At 40.1% G+C, this 20,139-nt stretch overlaps 1 protein-coding gene across 2 annotated transcripts in view; it reads left to right on the forward strand.

Annotated features, from left to right (window-relative positions):
- Positions 1 to 18,579, forward strand: part of ARHGAP15 (Rho GTPase activating protein 15) — a 337,681-nt gene extending 319,102 nt beyond the window's left edge. For both annotated transcript variants that reach the window (XM_010575190.1, XM_010575189.1), the window contains exon 15: positions 17,298 to 18,579. In XM_010575190.1, the coding sequence (XP_010573492.1) occupies positions 17,298 to 17,481 (184 nt within the window). In that variant the 3' untranslated portion in view covers positions 17,482 to 18,579. The remainder of the gene's footprint in view (positions 1 to 17,297) is intronic.
- Positions 18,580 to 20,139: the final 1,560 nt, after the last annotated feature.

Consider the following 20,139-nt stretch of genomic DNA (forward strand, 5'->3'; position numbering starts at 1 on the left):
GGCTTGCATATTAAATCTAGGCTCAGGAGAACCCTATTTTTACACAGGAGAAGAACAGATTACATTAAGAACTGTACAAGCTTTTTGTTAAGAAAAAGAAGAAGAAGGTGGTAAAAGTTATTTAAAATAAAAACTGATCCCCAGAATGGAAGGAGTATACAACAAATTTCTATTTGGGAAACCTTAGAGAACCTATGGGAGACCTGCAACCCAAAGCGTGGAATGGGCATTTAAATTTTGCTTCAGGAAAAATGCCCGGATTCAGGAATGTGCAGAAGCACAGAAGCCCTTAACTGAAGGCACAAGAAAGACTATTTGTTGAAATTATTTCCTGTATCAAGACTTTTCTTTATAATTAGGCAACTTGGGAGCAGCTCTTGCTCTTCAGCCAGGGGACAGCAGCAGGGAGAAAAGTTTAACCTTGCTCCTACAAGCTTTGGGAGCAGCTACTGGAAATGCGAGGAGGAGAAACACCCTCTTGCACCAGAAGAGCGAATAGGTGACTGGCCAGAGACATAAAAGATTCGGGCATCCCTGACTAGCATTTTAAGATTTACATGAAATGAATTAATCAATTCCTAGCTTGAGAAGGGCAAATATATATCGAGACATGCTCTTGCACATGTGCTTTTCTCCGTTTCAGCTATAGAAGAGTTTTAGAAAGGAGCTGGAGCAATGCCAACACTTGTCCCATCTACCATAGCTTCCCAGGGCTCATTCTGGGGGAAGGAGAAGAGTTAAACCCATTTTCTCTCAGCTAAGTACACATCGGTCTACTAAACTCTCCCCTTGTAAATTAGCGGACACAAGAAAATGTGCGCCAGGCACAAGTGTGCACAGGACAGGAGTAATAAAAGATTTGGGATTAAAGGCAAAAAAAGAAATCCAGTCTTCCAGAAGCATCTTTCTGCATTTTTATTTTATTGACTTTGGGGTGGGGGTGACCTGCTACCAAGGTTTTTGCAGTCACACCTAGTCCTTCTTTTTGTGGAATAAGAGAGTTTGCAAAGTTCACCTCTTCCCTGAAGAATACCTTACAGCTTAGTGTTTTTAACGAGAAGAATAGGGAGTAATTAAAACCACATTTTTACCTGTGTTTCCCATTTTCACAGCCGTATTTAAAAATATAAACGCTGATTTTCATAACAGTCAGGCAAATAATTACACTTGGTACTTTTCAATGCTACCAAGCTTCAAAATGTACTGAGCTGGTGTATCAGCAAATAACAGAATGATAAAAATAATTAACATAGTTTTAATTTAAATATTTATGATATGGTTGACTCTGTGGCTGTACGGCACCATTGTGCTAGGTGCAGGACACAAATACGGATAGATAGAGCCCCTGTTTCAAAGAGCTCCTATTGTTCCTCTCACATTACTCAATATCAAACGATCTCAAAATAGCTTTTCAAACATTAATTAAATCTCCTAACTTCCTTTTCAGGTCAGTAAGTTTTATTATCCTAGTTGTGTAGATGGCGAAAGTGAGGAATGAAGAGGGTAAGGCGCTTGCCCACGATGACACAGCGAACACTTCTCACTTCCACTCTCCGCTCGCTTCCCAAATCCCCCACGCCGAGCCCCCCACGCCTTTGAAGGCTCGTCCATGTGCATCCTGGCGCTGTGGGCGTACGTGTACATATGGGCAGCACATCTCGGGGAAGGCCGGTTACTGCTAAGTACTCTCCGGTTAATCAAGACCATGTGAGAGTCCTGCTTCTGGTTTGCACTCGCAGAAGTTTTAGTAAAATATCACTGGCGGAGTTAATTTATGTGATTTTGTAACCTCTTAATATTGCTTGGGGTTAGCGTTCTTTTCAACTCGAATGTTTTCTGGTGATGAAAATTAAGAATGTTCAATTCATTACAAAAAGGCTTCTTTTTTTCCCCCCCTTTTTTTTTTTTTTGCTATTTTGGGAGATTGGGCCCTAACACATTAATGTCCAGGACCAGATCATCAAAGGGGAAATTGCAATGCTTTTCATTTTTCCGACTAAAGATATGGGATTTTTCTCAGTATAAGGCTGTAAAATAAATATTAGGCTTGAAGTTTCCTAAGATATTCATTGGTACTTAAAAAAAAAAAAAAAAAAAAGACTTTAATGCCAAAATGTCAGTGTTCTGTGCAAAATAATTAATATAATACAATAAGATCTATTCTACTATCGATTGAAAGGGAATTTATGCAGGTAATTCCTTAAGGCTAGCGGGAGTTTGGCATGTAAATCCCCCAACACTTTGATGGGAAAACAGACCCTGATGATTTTCTATTTTTTTAATAAGCTATAGAATACAAGCTTTTCAGTGGCAAATATATAAAAAGAAAAAGCAAATACCGGAACAACTAGGGCAAGAGATGGCCCTGCTCTGTGAGACTCCTGAAATGATGTTAGATCATTTTTCACACATTGCAGAAGATGCAACAATCATTTCAATCACCATGTTAAGACAATCAATACATTTTTTACTTCCAGAGATTGGTATTTTACATTCCAACATTTGCAGGTTATCACCATCATACATCTATTTTGTGGTCAAGTGCATGATTAGTACTTCTGACAGGCTATTGGCCATTTTCTTATGAAGTTCTACAAAATCTTGTAAATAAAAACCAATCTGAAAAAAAATGAAGAGCAAATCTGTGGACTGGAATGCACCCTACTTGTAATGGGAACAAAAAGCTGGCAATGAAATATAAACCTAAATCACAGCAGAATGACCTACTTTAAGGCATTTGCCAAAGAGACAGTGTTTTAGACAGCTCCTCTGAAGTAGCGTCTTTATGTCTATGCCATCTGCAGATTTATTATTGTGCTTTAGGAGGAAAAAAAAAGGAAAAAAAAGGGAAAGAAAAAAAAGGAAAGAAAAAAAAGGGAAAGGAAAAAAAAAGGAAAGAAAAAAAAGGGAAAGAAAAAAAAAGGGAAAGAAAAACCTACAATATGCCTGAACAAAACTCAACTTCATCTATAGGAAAGATTCCAGTACTGTGGGCACCACACCCACACCTACTGATGTGGTCCAAGTTTTTTCTTAAGAGGCACCTAATTAAGAAACCCTGACTCATTTACATGGATGCGTTTGATCTAAATTACACTCCAAACCACACCAAATTAGGAGCATCTGTGAATGCGAAGTGTTTGTTCCCAGTGACTGGTAGAATAGGGCCAGTTCTGGACAGCACATGTTCAAGTGACGAAAAATATTTCAGATGTAACATACTTCTGAGACCCACTTTTCCACTAATAATTCATAATGAGTTAAACCAGTATCTCTGCTTGAACAATTATTTCAGGCTGTGAAAAAAAAGTCATTTTACTTTTAAAAGGAAGGGGTGGAAAAAAGGGGGTGGACAACCACCTAGTTTGGTTGTTGTTCCTGATAAAGGGCATTAACACAACCATTAGCTGCAATTTAAATCTGTGCAGTGCACACGTTATCAGATATACGTTACTCTTAAAGCCTGGACTAAAGGAAAGTATCTATGAACGATTAGTTGTTGTTCACAGATAAGGCTTTCTGCCTTGACGTATGGTCTTCCGTCATTAACCCGCTGTGCCGCCTTTCCAAAGGAGTCCAAGCAAAGAGCAGGGTCTCGCCGCAATGAGGCAGTACCCTACGCCCTGAAAAACACGAAAAATTCAAGACCACCAGATTTGAGAGCTACGCTTTCCCTTTCAGGCTGCATCGCTGCTGCAATCTGACTATTGCCTGTTTGCATCCTAGAAAGCAACTCCGTACAAAAACGGGTCCTGCGGCAATTAGGGAACTTTTATCCCACTTTCCCATCTCCCAGAAAAAGGAAACGGGACGGCGGGGGGGGCTGCAGAAGTTACTGGTTGCTGCTTTGCTGCCTCACAGACTAAACTGACAAACTAAAAAAAAAAAAAAAAGCCTTTATCTCACTCTAATTTAAGCCATAGGAGCAGCCCGAGCACTGAGGAGTGCAAATCCAAATTCCACGCTGGGTTTGCAATTCCCAGTCCGTTCGCGCAATTTGGCACAACCTTCGGATTTGGCCCATAGTGTTTGGCAGCCACCTTTTATTCTTCCCATCTTTTATACTTTGTGAATAGTCTAAGTTACATAATACCAGTGACAATTTGTTTATGGCAAGCATTAGAGTCACTGTTTTATGATTACATTCAAACTTTAAGCCACATTTTGACATCTAAGGATCATCTTGCATGCTCGTATATTACATACAATGAAGGTTTGTGTTCCAGTAAGGCGGGGGGGGGAGGAGGAACTTTATAAATAACATGACTCCTTTTGTCTGAAGAGATTTTAATACATTTGTCTGATCTACTGTTTTTGCAGTAGCTAGAATATAATTTGAATATATTAATATTTTCAGCAACTGTGCTCAGGGAGCCCAGTTAATAACTTATGCATGGATATATAGATACACTTCAGACAGAGGTAATGTTTTTAGCCCTTATGTTGGTAATACTTAGAAACACACAATGAAAGAGCCTGTTCTTTCCTCCTCTTTGTTGTGGGCATGCATTGTGATGGTATGGAGCCAGTGTTCTTTCTGTTGTCTACACAGCCTGGATTCAATAAGCAGTTATATATGCATATTATGACAATGTGGTCAAGGAAACCAGATTTTTTTACTATACCTTCATGTGCCTGTACAGTATAAAATCTGGTATTTATTTTTCTTGTCCTCATTCAATATGTTAACAAAATCATAATTTGATACAGGTTATGTTCACTTTATAATTAAAATTAGAGTTAGATGAAAATACAGCAAGATGTTGCTGAATGGAAAATATTTATCTTTTCATACATTACGCATTATGGTGCAATGTAAAATCATAAATCTGTGGAGCAGCTAACTCCAGCCAAGCGTACGACAACTTGCCTCCTCCCCTGGTCCACAAGATGCAACTGGTTACCTCCTCTAAGCCGCTGGTTTCTGCACCCATCTCAGCCCTGCCATTAGACGGCATTGCCACATCCTCTCCAGAGCTTTGCTGTGGTCTTCTGAAAGAAGACCTCTTGCCATGCAGATCAGCCAAGAAAAGGGAATTCAGAAAAGTTCTGTATTTTTTACAGATCCCACCAATCTGTCTCCTGTAGCTCTCCTAGCGCCTTCATGGACAAAGTGCAAACCTTTCGCACCATGTTCTCTGGGTCAGCACTAGACTCAGCCTCACCAAACCACGCCAGGGCAGCACTTCATCTGCCTTGAAACTCTTCCCACTGCCCAGATCATCGCCATCCACATTGCCACGTCCAGGCCTTCACCAAATGCTGTCAGCAATCTTGGAGGTCCCAGTAGAGTATAGCATACGGGACAACCCTATAGCATATGGAAGCTTTCCAGTAAGTAAAGTTTACTGTGAACATCAGTTTGTCCCTATTCAAACTTTCAGTCCAGAGAGGGTTTTCAGTAGGGCTGCGGCAGTAGTAGTAGCAGGCAATTTAAGAGCACCTCCTAGGAGAACCCAGATATGCTTCCATATCTGGATGACTGTCTCATCAAAAGTGTCATCAAAAGCAGGAGTTTTCCATTCCTTCAGAGCATCTACCCCATGGAAGTCATTGCAGCTGCTACGGGCTCAGTGTCAGCCCTGAGATTTCTATCTCGGGGCAAATTTCAGATCTTGAAAATGGTTTGAATCTCACCTGACCACTATGGTGAGGAACTGCTTAACCTTTTTGGGTTACATACTAACAGGTTCCCATTACTCTTCATATTAGATTACGTCTATACGGCTTCACATTCAGAACCTACAATATTTGCTTCCTAAAGAGGCACTTTCTCAGCTTGTAAATCCATTTACAACCATTCACTTAAGGTTAGATATTTTCTGCCACAGGGGAAGATCCATGCAGCACCTACAAAAAAGTATCCTGAACTTAGTCTTATCTGAGCACCAGACGCACAGTGTCAGTGGTCTTCCAGAGCTCAAGGCAATGAAAAGAAAAAAATCGCATGCAAGGTATTTAAGCTTCGTCTCCAAGAACAGCATGCCTACACATAGCGTCAATAAGCAAGGCCATACAGGGACAGACCCATTTGGCAGGCGGGCACTATCAGAAATGATTCTTTGCAACCCTATTAGGTGCACTGAGGCTTTTTACTCAGTTAAGCTATGACTGAGATATTTGATGCCCTGGAAGCTGCTTACTGAATGAACTGTCCCAAGACTGATGAGTATGCCTTGATATCAACAGCAAGATTGTACCTGTTGTTCCTAAATCCTTCAATGTCTGTCAAACGTGATTTCGGTTAGGAGGTCTAAGTGACTCGTGTATGTTTTCTCACCAGCTTTTCTAACTGTGGATTTTGATCGGGGTCAGACAAAAGCAGATATTGGCAGGTCTGGTCACTTGAAGCTTCAAAGATGAAAGAAACACAACTACTGAGAGAGGTAGGGCTGCCTGTATAGAGAATAAAGACTTTTGTAAAGTGTCTAAGGCAGTTAGACCACAGTCAACCGAGACCAGTACATGTGTGAATGGGTATTTGACTTAAAAAGGAACTAATGAGAAAATTCAAAGCTAGTTTGAAGCTGGGAAATATTGCAGAACTTGCAGTACTATAAAGGGTGCATCTTAGAAAGACACAATATACGGAAAATCCTCCACTCCAGGCAGTTTGTGCATTTAGTGCAATGGACTATACACGTGCACAAAAAATAAGCATCAAGCTAAGGTGAGTGGACAAGACAGACAAAGTGTAAGTAGAAAAGACAATGCTGACATAGTAAATTCATTGCTCAAGGGCAAGTAAAATGTAAATAAGTTTAAAGAAATCAAAGACTCATGGCACATACTCACTAGTGCATTTAAGAGATACATTCATCCTACTGATGTTCAATATCAGGGCTGAAACAATCGTGATGCTGGGAGGCATGTTAAAGCATCTTTCAAATCCGATACAAATGCAGTGCATATATATATTGCAATAGTAGCTTGTGGAGAGCGCAGAACTGAACCTGAAAGAGTAAGAATCCTGGTTGAGGTCAGATCCCATAGAAAATCATCTCTGTTGGGCAGACCACTGCAAAAAGACTTTCATTTTAAACAAGATGGTGATAATATAGGTTAAAAAAAAATGGAGAATTTATATTGGGGACAATTAATAGGTCAATATTAAAAAAGAATTTGTGATTTAAAAAGACTTGAAACAAAACAATTTATGAAGTAATTACATATATAGGAGCTCACAGAAAGGGAAAACTTTGGTGAGAGTTTGTTCTCTGACTTTGGTGGAATTCTTTGCACAGTCTCTGATTTCAGCATCCAAAATTACGGGTTGTCTTACAAAACTGAATCATTTACTCGTGACGCTGGACAGAAGCAACGTGTTGTTAGTGAAACTAAGTTTTTCACGAGAAGCTCTAGACTCACCAGCAAAGATGCATTTCTGAGCAGGTTGTCTACAGTTCAGCATCCCGGGTTGAAAATCCAGCCAATTGGCACTTTGGGGCTTTAAGTCAGAAAGTAAACCTGTCATATCCAGGGCTGAGTTATTTGCTGTCAACTGGATTACCGTAGCACAAAAGGGCTATAATTGAATGCTGCAAGAGGTTATAGATTGAACATAGTCAAAAGCAGTAATTCCACTTAGTAAAAGTAGATATCATCCAAAATGAGAAAAGTTAAGCTTATATAAGGTGAAATTCTGACTCCATTCCGGCTCCCAGTCACCGGGAGTTTTGTCAGTGACTTTAACAGTAATCAAAATTTCAGTCACTGTCGAGAGAGATGCTGCAAAGGGTGTGATGAAGTGAAAGTTAAAATAACTGTTAACCTGGGGCTTCCAAAATACATTTTCTGAGCACAGACTGCTGTCTAACTCGGCGTTTTCCCGACGTAGCAATGCAGACAACCCTTCTGGGGACCAAGGGGATAAAACTGTGCTAGTGGACTACTTCTAGGATGTGCAATAAGAATTACCCCGCTGTAACCGCTGAAGTTCCCATTGTTCATCATCCTGCGGGCCACGGTGGAACTGGACGACTTAAGCATAGCGGGGTATGGTTTGTAAGAAGCGATTTCAGAAAGCTGTGACATCGCTGAGTATCAGTGCTGGTGCTGACACCCTTCCACCTGAGCCGCTCTGTCGAAAGACGGGTAGAGATTACGGGAAGAAAGAGCGTAGTAGCGGCTGGCAGACACGCTAAGTTTACTGGGAGGTGGAGGATTATATTATAATACTGAGTCTCATCATCTTTCTATTTTTCTTACCAGTAAATCTGAACCAAAAAATGCAATTTATGTGCACCTGTGAACAAGGCTCCGTAGGGTCTCCTGTGTACTTTCCACATACCCTCTGCTTTGGGTGCGTTGTAGAAGGGTGGCTGGCTTCTTTTGCCAACTTAAAAACCGGCTGGGTTACCAGCAGAACTGGTGGCTCTGCTTTTTTGCCACATAATTTTTGTTTGTCCGTCACTAAGCACGCCAAAGCCTCGGTGTGCCCATCAGAAAACAATGCTGTTAATAACATTAATCCACCTTTATTAAGAGCCTTTAGCATTATGGAGGAGTACCAAATATTATTAAGACAAAGACAAGAGGATAATAAGAAAATGTGTTTTTTCCCTTGCTGACCTAGTTTCTAACCTCACTTTAAAAATCTTCCATTGATTTTAATTATGCTTAATCTAAAGCTAAGCTCGCAAATCTAGCAAACTTAAGGACTGCTTTTAAGTTAATTTTCTCGCCTGTCAGAGTTCCTCAAGCTTTCTACGCTACAGTTAGAAGTTTATTTCCAGCCCAGACACGAAGTTGAGACAGCTTTCTGCCCGTAGGAAACAGCCAGCACCGCTACTGTACGGCGGCGTGCGAGTTCAAACGCTACCTTGCTCGAACCGAGGCTGTGTACAGCGTTCTTCCCAGAACAATTGCAGTCCTTTTCTCATCAGCGATAGCCAGAGGCAGTAATAAGGGTGAAGGATATCTATCATGAAAAGTCCAGTGTCAATGTGTTCCCCCAATTTATTTACTGACCTTCAATGCAACAGCCATACTCCTGACCCTCATGAGATGAAGCCTAAGGGGAAATGGCACTGAGCACCAATTCCATATCCTGTTGTTCTGTGGTCTAAATTAAGTGCTAATTAATTACCACTGGCATCTTTGGCATTGCCTGTCAAATTGGATTTAGGATATCCTTTCGCTGTTTAAACAAATAGCCCTACATCTAAAGATAAAATCCCAAGTGTTAGCGTTTTCTTTACTTTTAAATTTTTATTTAAAAATTCAGCAAGTATGCCCATGGATTTTGCAGGTAGAATTCAAATAAAAGAAACAGGAATTGATATTGTCAATTTTGATTAATAGTCCCTCATTAATAAACATCCTGTTATTCAGTTTCCACCTGCAGTTGCTGATGTTGCCTGGAATCAATTAACTCATATAATTTGATTTATTTTACAAAGACATTTTTGGATGTGCTGTGCTGATGATAAAGGTTCTATATTTACAATTCTTGATTTAAGGGAGATTGTTACTAACTGCTTTTTTTTTTTTAATGTTACAAGGAAAAGTAGCTTCAGGCATTCTTGAACAAAAATATTTAAGCAATTTAAAAAGTTAAAGCTTTATTCATGTCAAACTCTCTGTTGCCTTCTGAGCCACACAGACCACAAAAGCGTACAGATCCAGGACCTCTGACAGGTTGGTCTTTACAATAAGCTAGCTGTTCCGCAGAAGAAAAAATCAGAAATAGAATTTAAAAAAAAGAAAATAAAATCAATCACAACAAAAGGTACACCACCAGCCAAAAATACAGTTAAGGCCTCTATGTGTTATATCTCTGTCTGAACATATATTATTCTATGCAGTCTCACACTGCCTTTATCACTCTACTATCCAAACACCTCTAAGAAGTGCATTAGCATCTGCCTAACATCTGTCACGGGTGGTTTTGTTCTCTCCTATCCTCTCCCCAAGGAACGGCTCGTGCCTGCAGTGGTAGCGTGGCTTTTGAAGAGGGGTTCGCTGTTGTTTGAGATATATATCCTGCTACAGGGCTGTTAGAGAAGGCAAAAATGAATGCCTTGTGCACAGAGCTGCAGCCAGAGGAGGCCGAGATGTTCCGTAAGGCAGTTGGTGGCCTTCAGCTGGCTCCTACCAAGTGGCTGTCCCCAAACAGAAAAACTTCAGGCTCTATAGCAACTCGCACTGTGAAAACATGGACCAGTTATCCTCCTCCCTCCGGTCTTAGGAGCGTTAGTCAGAACCCGTTTGCATTCATGGACAAAAAATTGAAAACCAAGCCAAACTGGGAGGACAGAGTGCTGGTTGCCAGTAAATGGAAGAACTTAGCCGGTCACCCAGTTGGGTCAGTTTTCCAAAAGGGAGACCTGGAACTTTTGCAGTAATGGGGAAGATTTTGGGGAAAGATTTTGAATGCGTTTCTCTGCCCACACCGTGGTCTCCAGTAGGGCCACGATAGCGTGGAGGTGAACCCCTGCCCTTGCTGTCCATGCCACGCCGGGCCACCGGCGGGCACCCTCTGCCTTTGGAGCTTCTCTAACACAGGAGGTGGCCAGAAAATAGAAGTGATCCCAAGGCAGGTACCATGTCACCCTGCTCTCTTCACATAGCCACAGCGGAGGGCAGAGGCAGGAGCACAGCTCCCGTTGTGCAGAAGAACAAGCAGGACTTCTCCAAAGCACATTCCTGAACGAAGCCCGTGTAGAGGCCTGAGTCCCTTTAGATGTCGAAATGTGCTTTTACATCTTGGCTTCACCCACAAAATTAAGACATTTTCTACAAGACAGGGACTATGTGAGGTGCGTGCAAAGGCAAGAGCACACGCGCTCTTCAGAAAGGACGTCATACAGGTAGCAAAGTTTACCCGATGGCGAGAAGATTTGATTTTGAACTGTTCTCTCATTAAACCAGGCTAAGCCAGAATAAATGCCTTTCCTCAGCTTTTCAGAGTCTATTCAGCCAACTATGAACTGATGTTTGGAGTTAGTTTAGTTATTATTTTCATTTAGGGCTAGACTCCAAGGCAGTTCATCCAGGGAAGGGCTCGTGCTGTGAGATATGCAGGGGATCCCCTGAGGAAGCCCATTCTCCACCAGGTCCCTGTCAGCTGTCCAGGTACTATATATAGCCATCCAACGGTCAGATTTAAAGGCTAGTTTGCAGAAGAAGACAGCATCGAGTGCTTGTTCTTGCGTCCCAGAGCAACTGAAGAGAAGGGATTTTTCCCAAAGAGCTGTAATATGAACCCACAGCTGCAGAGCACAGGAAGCCTATGGAGTTTCTGTAGGCCAGGAGCCATGGAGGCTATTTTCAGCAAAAGCAAGCTCTTAAGTATGTCTGAACTATTTCTGACCCCTCTCGTAATGTATCATACGCCATGACCTGGTTTCTCTATTACCAGTCTTGGATAGCTATTGTTTCGAATTCAACCTATGGAGCAAAGAGGAATTTAAAATACCTTCGTATTTTACACGGGCGAAAGAAAGTAGCTTAAAACTGTCTTAGTCCCCTGAGATCCCTGAACTGTGTATATTTGTCGCAGAAGAAATGACATGGCACATTTTGAAAAGGACAGACGTAGCGTTTTGGAGCTCCTCTATAAGCATAAACCTCAGGTCGTAGCTACACAAGTGCAAAGCTCCCCCCTCCCAACACAGTATACCAATTTCACAAACAACAAGCTGAGGATTCAACTGATAATGTTTGCATTTGCTTAGCTTCATCAGCTGGTGAATACCACTGTAATGCAACTGAGCAAATCATCCATAAAGCCAGTACATAAATAATAATGAGGTTTAGTTTGCATTCATAAAATATCAAGAATCCCAATTTATTACTAAATTTTAAATTTATCTATGTTGCAGTGCAATGAATTGAACAGTTTTCACAAATAGAGCTTATGGCATCGGGGGCTCACTTACCACCGATTATTTCCCTAAGTCTCTCAAGATGGGGTTAAGTAGCGTACAAGCCCTGCGCTCTTCCTCCACGGTGGGTTTATTTTGCTGTCTGTCCCGAGCTGGTATATCCAGCTGGATAGGAATCTCTCCGCAAGGCTTTGACCTGTTACAGAAGGACACCTATTATTGTTTTTTGTGTTTGAAGAGGCCTCTCAAAGCTGTAGTTCAGTCATCTTTTTAGTACCAAAAGCCACTTAAGTTCTTCCTGAAGAACAGCTACTATAGCTGACCTGAAATAAGTTTACAACACAAAGTGACATTGCAGTAATATGCTGTTTCTCAGGAAAGCATGTAACAGGCCTTAAATGGAAAGGGAATACATTGAGAAGAAACCTGATAGTTTATCTGTGCATCATTTTGTATTTGTGCTTCCTTCCTAACACTGAAAACCTGTCTGCAAAAGCCCTGCCAAAATGTGCTTATACACATACAGACATTATCACTTCGTAGGATGGTACGTTTTATTATCAGGTTATTTTCCAGTACATTTGGCACAGTTAAGGTAAGTATATTAACTTTACTTCCAAATAAAGAAAACAAAGTTGTACTGAATGTCTCAGCCATTGTCAATGAGTTAAGAACTGACAGGAGGTCCAAGTAATCAACCCTGTCTACTGCGCCGAGCTTTCCCCTGGGACACCTCTCCAGATCATACAATGTATCTGACTGGCATGGATGTAGAATTGCTTTCAATAAAGATTTTATTTCAAGGTTGGATGATTCCTTCCCAAATGTCTTGTCACTAAAGCAAAGTATGTAATACCTGTTATTTTTTTAACTCCTGTGAACCAGCATTTGGGAAGGAGAGGAGCATAAAATGTTGAGCTAGAAACTGTTCGTCATGAGTCAAATTTTAACACGTTCAAATTGATTGGGAGATCTGCGATAGGAAAAGTCAGAAAACCGCTGCACAAACACTGGCCTGTAACAGTGCAGTGAAAAGGCCTGTTAACAGCGTTAGAATTGAGGTGAGTTGAAGGCAGCCGAGCCATTCCCAGGGCCAAGTCAAGCTAAAACATTACGTTTGCATATGCCTAAGTATACATAGGAAACAGATATTAGCTAATTTGAGGGTAATTATTGCTAAAGTGAATCAATGGGATGTGCAGACTTTGACCCGTTAAGGCAGTTCATAGGAACTTACATATCAAACCAAGCCCTGTTGTCCATCGGCATGAGCAGCTCTGGCCGTGACAGTGGTCGCTATCACAGTTCAACAAAACCTGCCCAAAGGGGCTGTCATGGAATAATCCACTTAGAGAGGAGGTGGTTCCTAATTCTGGAAGTTTAGTTGTTATACGAAGAGGACAGATGTCACAAATATGTCATTTTTACTCCTTTCTGGGGACTTTTCTTTATTCCCACACATCTTCAATCTTTCTTGGCCTCTGTTTAGATCTTGGTTTCTGTCTCTAATGCAGTGACTTCCCTAGTTAAATAAAATATTGTGCATAATGCTGGTGGACAGGATTCTGATAAGATCAAAACTTACTTTTATCCCCCAGTCCTCTGCTGAATTCAGGGGATGGCATTTCCTACACTTGCCATTCTGGCCCGTAGTATTTTACGAGGTGACCCGGTTCTTACTCTTCTGATCCCCTCATTTTGTAATGTGTTGCTCTTCAGTCATAGTCTATATTATCAGTTCATGGAAGAGCAGCAGGATCGCCTTATTGAAAAGTTACCCTTAGATAGAATTTAAAACAGTAAAAGAGTACTAGGCATGGCTAAACCCAGTTCTGCTAAGGGTAGAAATGCCCCTGACGTTGAGCAAACTTAAATCCTCATAGGCTGGAAAAGTCTAAGAAAGCAAGACTGAGCAGTTCCCAGTGAAGCTAGCAGAGGACAGCTTTACCCTCAAACACTCTCCAGCTTACAGTAAAACAGTGCCCTTTCCAAGAGGGTTTTCCTCCCTAAGTACACTGACTTCTTTCTCTAACTTTTGCGTGCAGTAGGAACATTAAAATGTTGAGGAATCACTCACTGTTGAAACACTTTCCCCTCCTCAGCAGTTATTACAGAGTAAAAATGGATGAAGAACATTTCCTAACGTCTAGTGTGTTTGAAGTAATAATCCAGTGTGCTTTCTGAATGTCAAAATTAAAAATGATTTTATTTAGAGAGTTTGAAAAGTGTAGGTTTAATGGAACTAGAGCGCCAAACTCACCATACAATGACCCTCTTAGCTGTAGAGTTGCCCTGCTCTCAGTCACACGCTTTCCAGCTTACGGTTGCCTTGGCAACAGCCAAAGCATAAATTCCAAGTATTTTTGCCTATATATATGCCATTGACACTAGAGCCCTCCTATCAGACACTTCTGCTGGTTTAATACATCATTAATTTCATTACTATTAATAATGAGACCTGTATTTTCTGCATATTGCCTGACTCGCAGTCTTAAAGGACTGAAGCCATTCTTGAAGCTCACTTATTTAGAGAGGGGGGAATCTTGCACAGCCTAATGCCCAACAATTTCTTGATATGGTTCCAACATCTGTGGCATCGGATTATAGAATGTTTCTAAAATAATCTCAAATTGATGGATCATTGCTCCTTTCATTTGGGCTTGACAAGAAGTAGCTCTGGCATTTCCTTTCGCTTTTTATGTTGTAAATGGTGTATCACTCTTTCTGCTCTTTCTCTAGCCAAAAAAACAAATCTTGCCCATTTTTTAGGGCTTTTCTCTTTTAACAACTCAATTTCACTTAGGAGCTACAGTAATAGCTTTAAGTGTGTATATTTGGGTTTGGTTTGCTTTGACTTTTTCTTTTGTGGACAGATGAAAAAAATATTATAGAATTTCATTGGTAAATAGTTGTAATTTAAAAAGGCATAAGTTTCTAAACTTATAATTATTTTATTCAGGCTGGATTGAATTCCTTCCTTCTTCCCCTCCAGTAGCTGTATTTTACCACAGATTATTTAACTACTCAGACTTTCCATGTTTCCAAGTTTTCTTGGTTTATAGTTTTTTGTTACTGTGGTCATCAAAACAAGTATGACTGCATGAACAGATAGAAAATATCGAGAATTTTCAAGAGATTTTCTCAATACAAGAATTATTATTCCAGCGTTAAGCTTAGGGGCCCCAAATATACGCAGATGTTCTTAGTGCTGCTTTCCATATCGATGAACCGCAGCAGATAGCTGGTTCGTCTCCATCGCCAACGCACACCGTGCCCATCATCCCTTGCGACTGCAGACCATGTGCTGGCCATGCCTGGAGTCAGACAGGACTTCACAACTAGGCACCGCTCAGCCTACAGATAACGGAATCCAGTCCCCTCCTCTCCATTCAGTATATTGCGCTCTGCCATCACTGTTCTTCACCCTGACTTTGCTCATCCCTGGTTCACCGCCTCCTTCTCCCTGCAAGGTGTTTCTCCTCCAGCTTCATCAATGCGGCCCGTCAGCAACACCACCTCACTGCAAACCCATGGCTGATGCTAATTGATGATCTCTAAAATTACACAAGATACAGCCGCTGAATATGTTCCCCCCCCCCCCCGGGGAACAAGATTTCCCACCCATGCTGATGTCATTGGGAAATATTTCACAAGGTTTCCAACTTCTGGCACGTAACAAGCTCAACAGAAATCAAGTCTTTCGCACAGGGAGGCCCCAAGCTTGATGTATGTGCTTCTGCATAAGTGGCATTAAGCAAAACAACCTCATCATCCCTGTAAGAAACATTTTTAATTTTGATAAAGATGTGTGACATCCATCAGAAGCCCACACAGTCATCTGGCAACAAAATTACTAACTTTTGAGACTTTCTGAACACCTAAGAGAAGAGATGATATGTTAATATTACCGCAGAGGAAAGAGATTTTTTTTTTAATTTATAATAAAGATGTTATATTTTAAGAAATTAATAGTTAAGCCAATCTGATTAGTGCCATATGGAGAGTGTTTTGTGCAATGGACACCACAGTTACAAGCATGAGGCAGAACTAAGTAATGCTTCCTATTTATATATGAGGAAAAAACACAAGCGTTGATGTTCAAGGAATGTGGTAAACAACAAGATTGGCAGAAATCCACAAGACCATGCTCTCTGCTGTGTGACCCACCTACTAACATGAAAGAAACCTTTTTTTAAGTGACTGAAGCCATTATGTCTCATGAAGTTTCTTTCACTTATAGTGCAGCTTGCTGTAAATTCAGAAACAGGTATGGAAAAACAGAGAAAGCTCTGATGATTTTTAAACTGCTGTCTGAATTTTAAAAGGATAAATGAGTGACAATGAGAGAGGGAGCAGAAAAGTAGAACTTGGCTTCAACAGTTCGCTTGGAATATTTAAGTTAAAACTAACAGGTTAAGGAAGCATCCATAAATTCAAACATTTACATATTAAAGTTACATTTAGTTTGCATTCCTTGGTAGAGCTGTGCAATTTATTTATAAAATATGTATCTTCATTTACTAGTCTTTCCAACCTAGGATATATTATATATTCTGGAGGTTGAGGGAAATGGATTTCTACTTAGTTCGTACTCACCGCTGCAGAGATTTATGCGAAACTGCCTACCTAAACTCCATCCATTAGACCTGTATTGTTCTTAGGCCAGACTTCTCCGTCCTTAATGTCATTTCCACAGGAATATTAAGTCTTAATACAGACATAAGATCAACTTTTAATAATAATAGTCCTCCTCTTGTAATTTTGTGGGTAATAAAGATACCAAAGGTTATAATCCTTACCATTATTTTCTAAGTCATCTCATTAAGGTATGTGGTCTCAGTGTCTTTCAAGAAATTTTGTGTCAGGGTAAGGCATGCAAAAGTCTTTAGTTATATAAATTTCACAATCCATTTCAGACCATACTAACTTTATTGGATTTAAATTAGCAGAAGGAATGTGTTTCATATGAGCTCTATATTAAGGGGCTTTTTTTGTTTTCCCAACTCTTTCAGTGCTGGTCTCGGACCATGTTAAGAGAAGCAGGGAAGCTTCTCCCTGGAGCCACCCAAAGCGTTGACACTAAAAATCCTCTATTCCCTTAGCGTTAAGAGCAATCCCTATTTTTGGTATCTAAACGTACGAGAAATTATTGCCTTACAGCACACACACTAACGAACGCTCGCTCACCAGAAAGCACCAAATTGTGCCCTCGTATAAGAGCACTGTAATTGGGGCTCTAGACTTCCACCCCGCACACATCTTGCTGCCTAGGGCTGACTCTCCTTTCCCAGTTTGTCAGGTTGGCAGAAGTTGTCTCTTCCCTCCCTCTTTTCTTTCTTTTTGATAACTTAACCAACTGTCCCTCCCTGTTAGTAGAATCAGTAAAAAAGTGCCTCTATGTACTTCAAAAGCAACAGCGACTCCTTTGACATCCCTCTTTTTTAACCAATTCTTTTCTTTCGTCAACAGGATAGCAGCCAAGGAATCCGTGAATCTTATGTCAACACAAAGCTTAGGAATTGTGTTTGGACCAACACTCCTTAGACCTGAAAAGGAGACAGGGAACATGGCAGTCCACATGCTGTACCAAAATCAGATAGTTGAACTTATGTTGAGTGAGTACAGCAAGATCTTCGGCTCTGAGGAAGACTGACAGACAGGGCCTGTTATTGAAAACGTTCACATCTGTCTTGATGTCTAATATTTTTACATTTCTGTAAACATATTTCTGAAATATTTCTTTTTCTTTCAAGTGACAGATGCCTCATTTTGTGAAAACTTAATGATGATTTTGTGTTTAATTTTCAAACATTGGAATAAAAAATATTGTCAACATTTGCCTATATGTATTCTGCATTAACCCTTTGAGAGTTTCATTATGCTAGCACTCCAAGTGTCACTTTTTTTTGCAAGCTGAGCATACAGCATATGGCCAAAGACCATAGAAAGTGCTGTTTACCAACATATGCAACGGCACAGAAAGACAAATAATAATTGAGGAGATTTGTGGAAAATGGATTCAAATATGTATATTAAAAGCAGTGAATTAAAGCAGTGATACCAGATCATTTGTAGCTAATCTGAGCTAACCTTTCTCTTTGATATATATTGAAAGTTAAAGACATGATGAATAATCAATTCGCCTACCCCAAGAGTTCAAAAAAGATTGCATTTAATACTTTTAAACAAGTATAATAATAATAAAAAACCCTAAAACCAGAATGTCACTATTTGCATAACAGTGCCTAAAAAAAAATTAAAAATTAAATTGGAACTTTGGCATTTTTACCTAAATGCAGAACATGAAATGAAGACATTGCATGACTGCTCATTTTAATGTAACATCCATTTTGATTCTTCATCACACTGTACATCTGCCTGCTTTCCCCAGCTATCTCATGTTCTGTAGCATTTGTATTGTGCTCCTGAGGATGCTTTATTGGTGAACTACATTAAATTCATCTAGAAAGAACTTTAAAAAAAAGCCTTTTCATATGCCCTTAGGATTACTTGGCTAGACTTGAATCAATTTATGCATTTGATGGTTAGTTTCAGTTGTCATGGATAAACAAAAGGGTAACTGTCTAGAATATATCAAATATTGTTTCATTTTGAAATGTATGTTTCCAGCTATACACATCTCCTACCCTGTTTTGTAAAAGTATTCTGCTGATAAAATGTAGACTTATGTTTGACAGCTTTTTAATCAAGTTCAAAGAGAATAAATAAAACTAATCCAGTGTGGTAAAGAGTCTGTCTGGTTATCGATTTGTTCATAAAATGAAAAATAAACCATGTAAATAAGATGTGTGAAACACAGATCTAGAAGCAAATATTTAAAGCAATTAAAGACCCCAAAACATAGGATTAATGCATAGGTCTGCTGTGCACGAGAGATATGTCTTCAATATCACCTCAGCAGATCATGGATTACTTCAGTTTTTACTCAGCATCATTTTGTAAAATACTATGTTATTCAGGAAAGGTTGCTCCTCAGAGCTGTCATCTATGGGAACAAATATATAATGAGGCCTGATCGTTAACTAAGACCAGGCTCTTTCATCAGGTACTAACACAGGCAGAAAATAACACCACGAAAACATAAAAATTGGCCCCAAGATGTTTTCTGACTTCATACATGTCTGAAAAATCAAGCAAAACAGGAAGTAATGACCAGTAATTAAAATTAAAAAAAACAAACAAACAAACAAATCTTCCCCCATATCACAAATATTCAACGTAATCATTTCTGAACAAAACTATAATGTTCTGGAGAACCCAAATTCACTTTACTTTCAAGAAAATATTTTTCATGTTAATGTCAAGCCATGAGTACTTAAACAGTGATGCTTTTCAACATCATCGTCTTTAGACTCTTTTAATAGCAACAAACCAGGCGCTGTTTATAGCCTGTGGAAATGACTGGAAGAAAGATAGTCAGAAGTTCAGTCTATTCCTTAATAAAGACCATTCACATTATGGCCCCACGGGTGCTCACAATCATGCTATTGAAGTAATTTCTGCTATTACTGGAAATGAAAAGTTCACTTGTTACTTGGATCCTGTTGCACTCAGAAGAAAAGATTCTTAATTAATTAATTAATCTTCCTTTAAGCTTTCTTTGGAGCACGGAGACTCCTCTTCTCTAGTTTTTGTAAGCAAGACAAGGCTTATAAAATGAACCCATATCTTTCTTAAGATCAACTGGTTTGGGGTGGGGGGGGCAGGGGGGAAATCAAGCAACCTTCTGGACACATAAGCCTTTCTTTGGTTTTGAAGGGTTCCTTACATGAACGCTGTACAAATGTGCTGACTTTTCTATTAAATGCTTTGTTAAAGATAGAAGCCTGATACGTGGGTAGCCAATTCTGGGAGGACACAAGCGCATCTCATCAGAAAAGCGTATACATCTGGGGCGTATACAGATGTCTAACCTTTCTGGTCCCGACAACAGAAAGGAATAACCATGCCTTGCTACTAAGTTGCTCCCTTCCCCAAGAGACCAGTCTTCTCCCTGTCTCCTTTAATATCTACATCAATTCAGTGGGAAAAATTACTGACTCCAGGGTTAGTCGAAGAGCCAGCCCCACAGCTCCTGCCATCACACCCTCGGGGCAGAAAGCAGCCGGACAAAAGATGGTAAGAGTAAAAAAAAAAAAAAAATATTTGCAAGCCTTAACAGCAGTGGGGTTTCTTTTTTCCTCCTGCTCAGGTAGTTTGCTCTTTGTTAACCAAGCTCACAGCCCAGGGCTCCGACAGACTCTCTTTTGTTGCTGGACGCATACATTTCTAAATCCCAAAAGTGTCTAAG

The sequence above is a fragment of the Haliaeetus leucocephalus genome, unplaced genomic scaffold, assembly GCF_000737465.1.
Source record: "Haliaeetus leucocephalus isolate CR32 unplaced genomic scaffold, Haliaeetus_leucocephalus-4.0 Scaffold451, whole genome shotgun sequence".
Lineage (NCBI taxonomy): Eukaryota > Metazoa > Chordata > Aves > Accipitriformes > Accipitridae > Haliaeetus > Haliaeetus leucocephalus.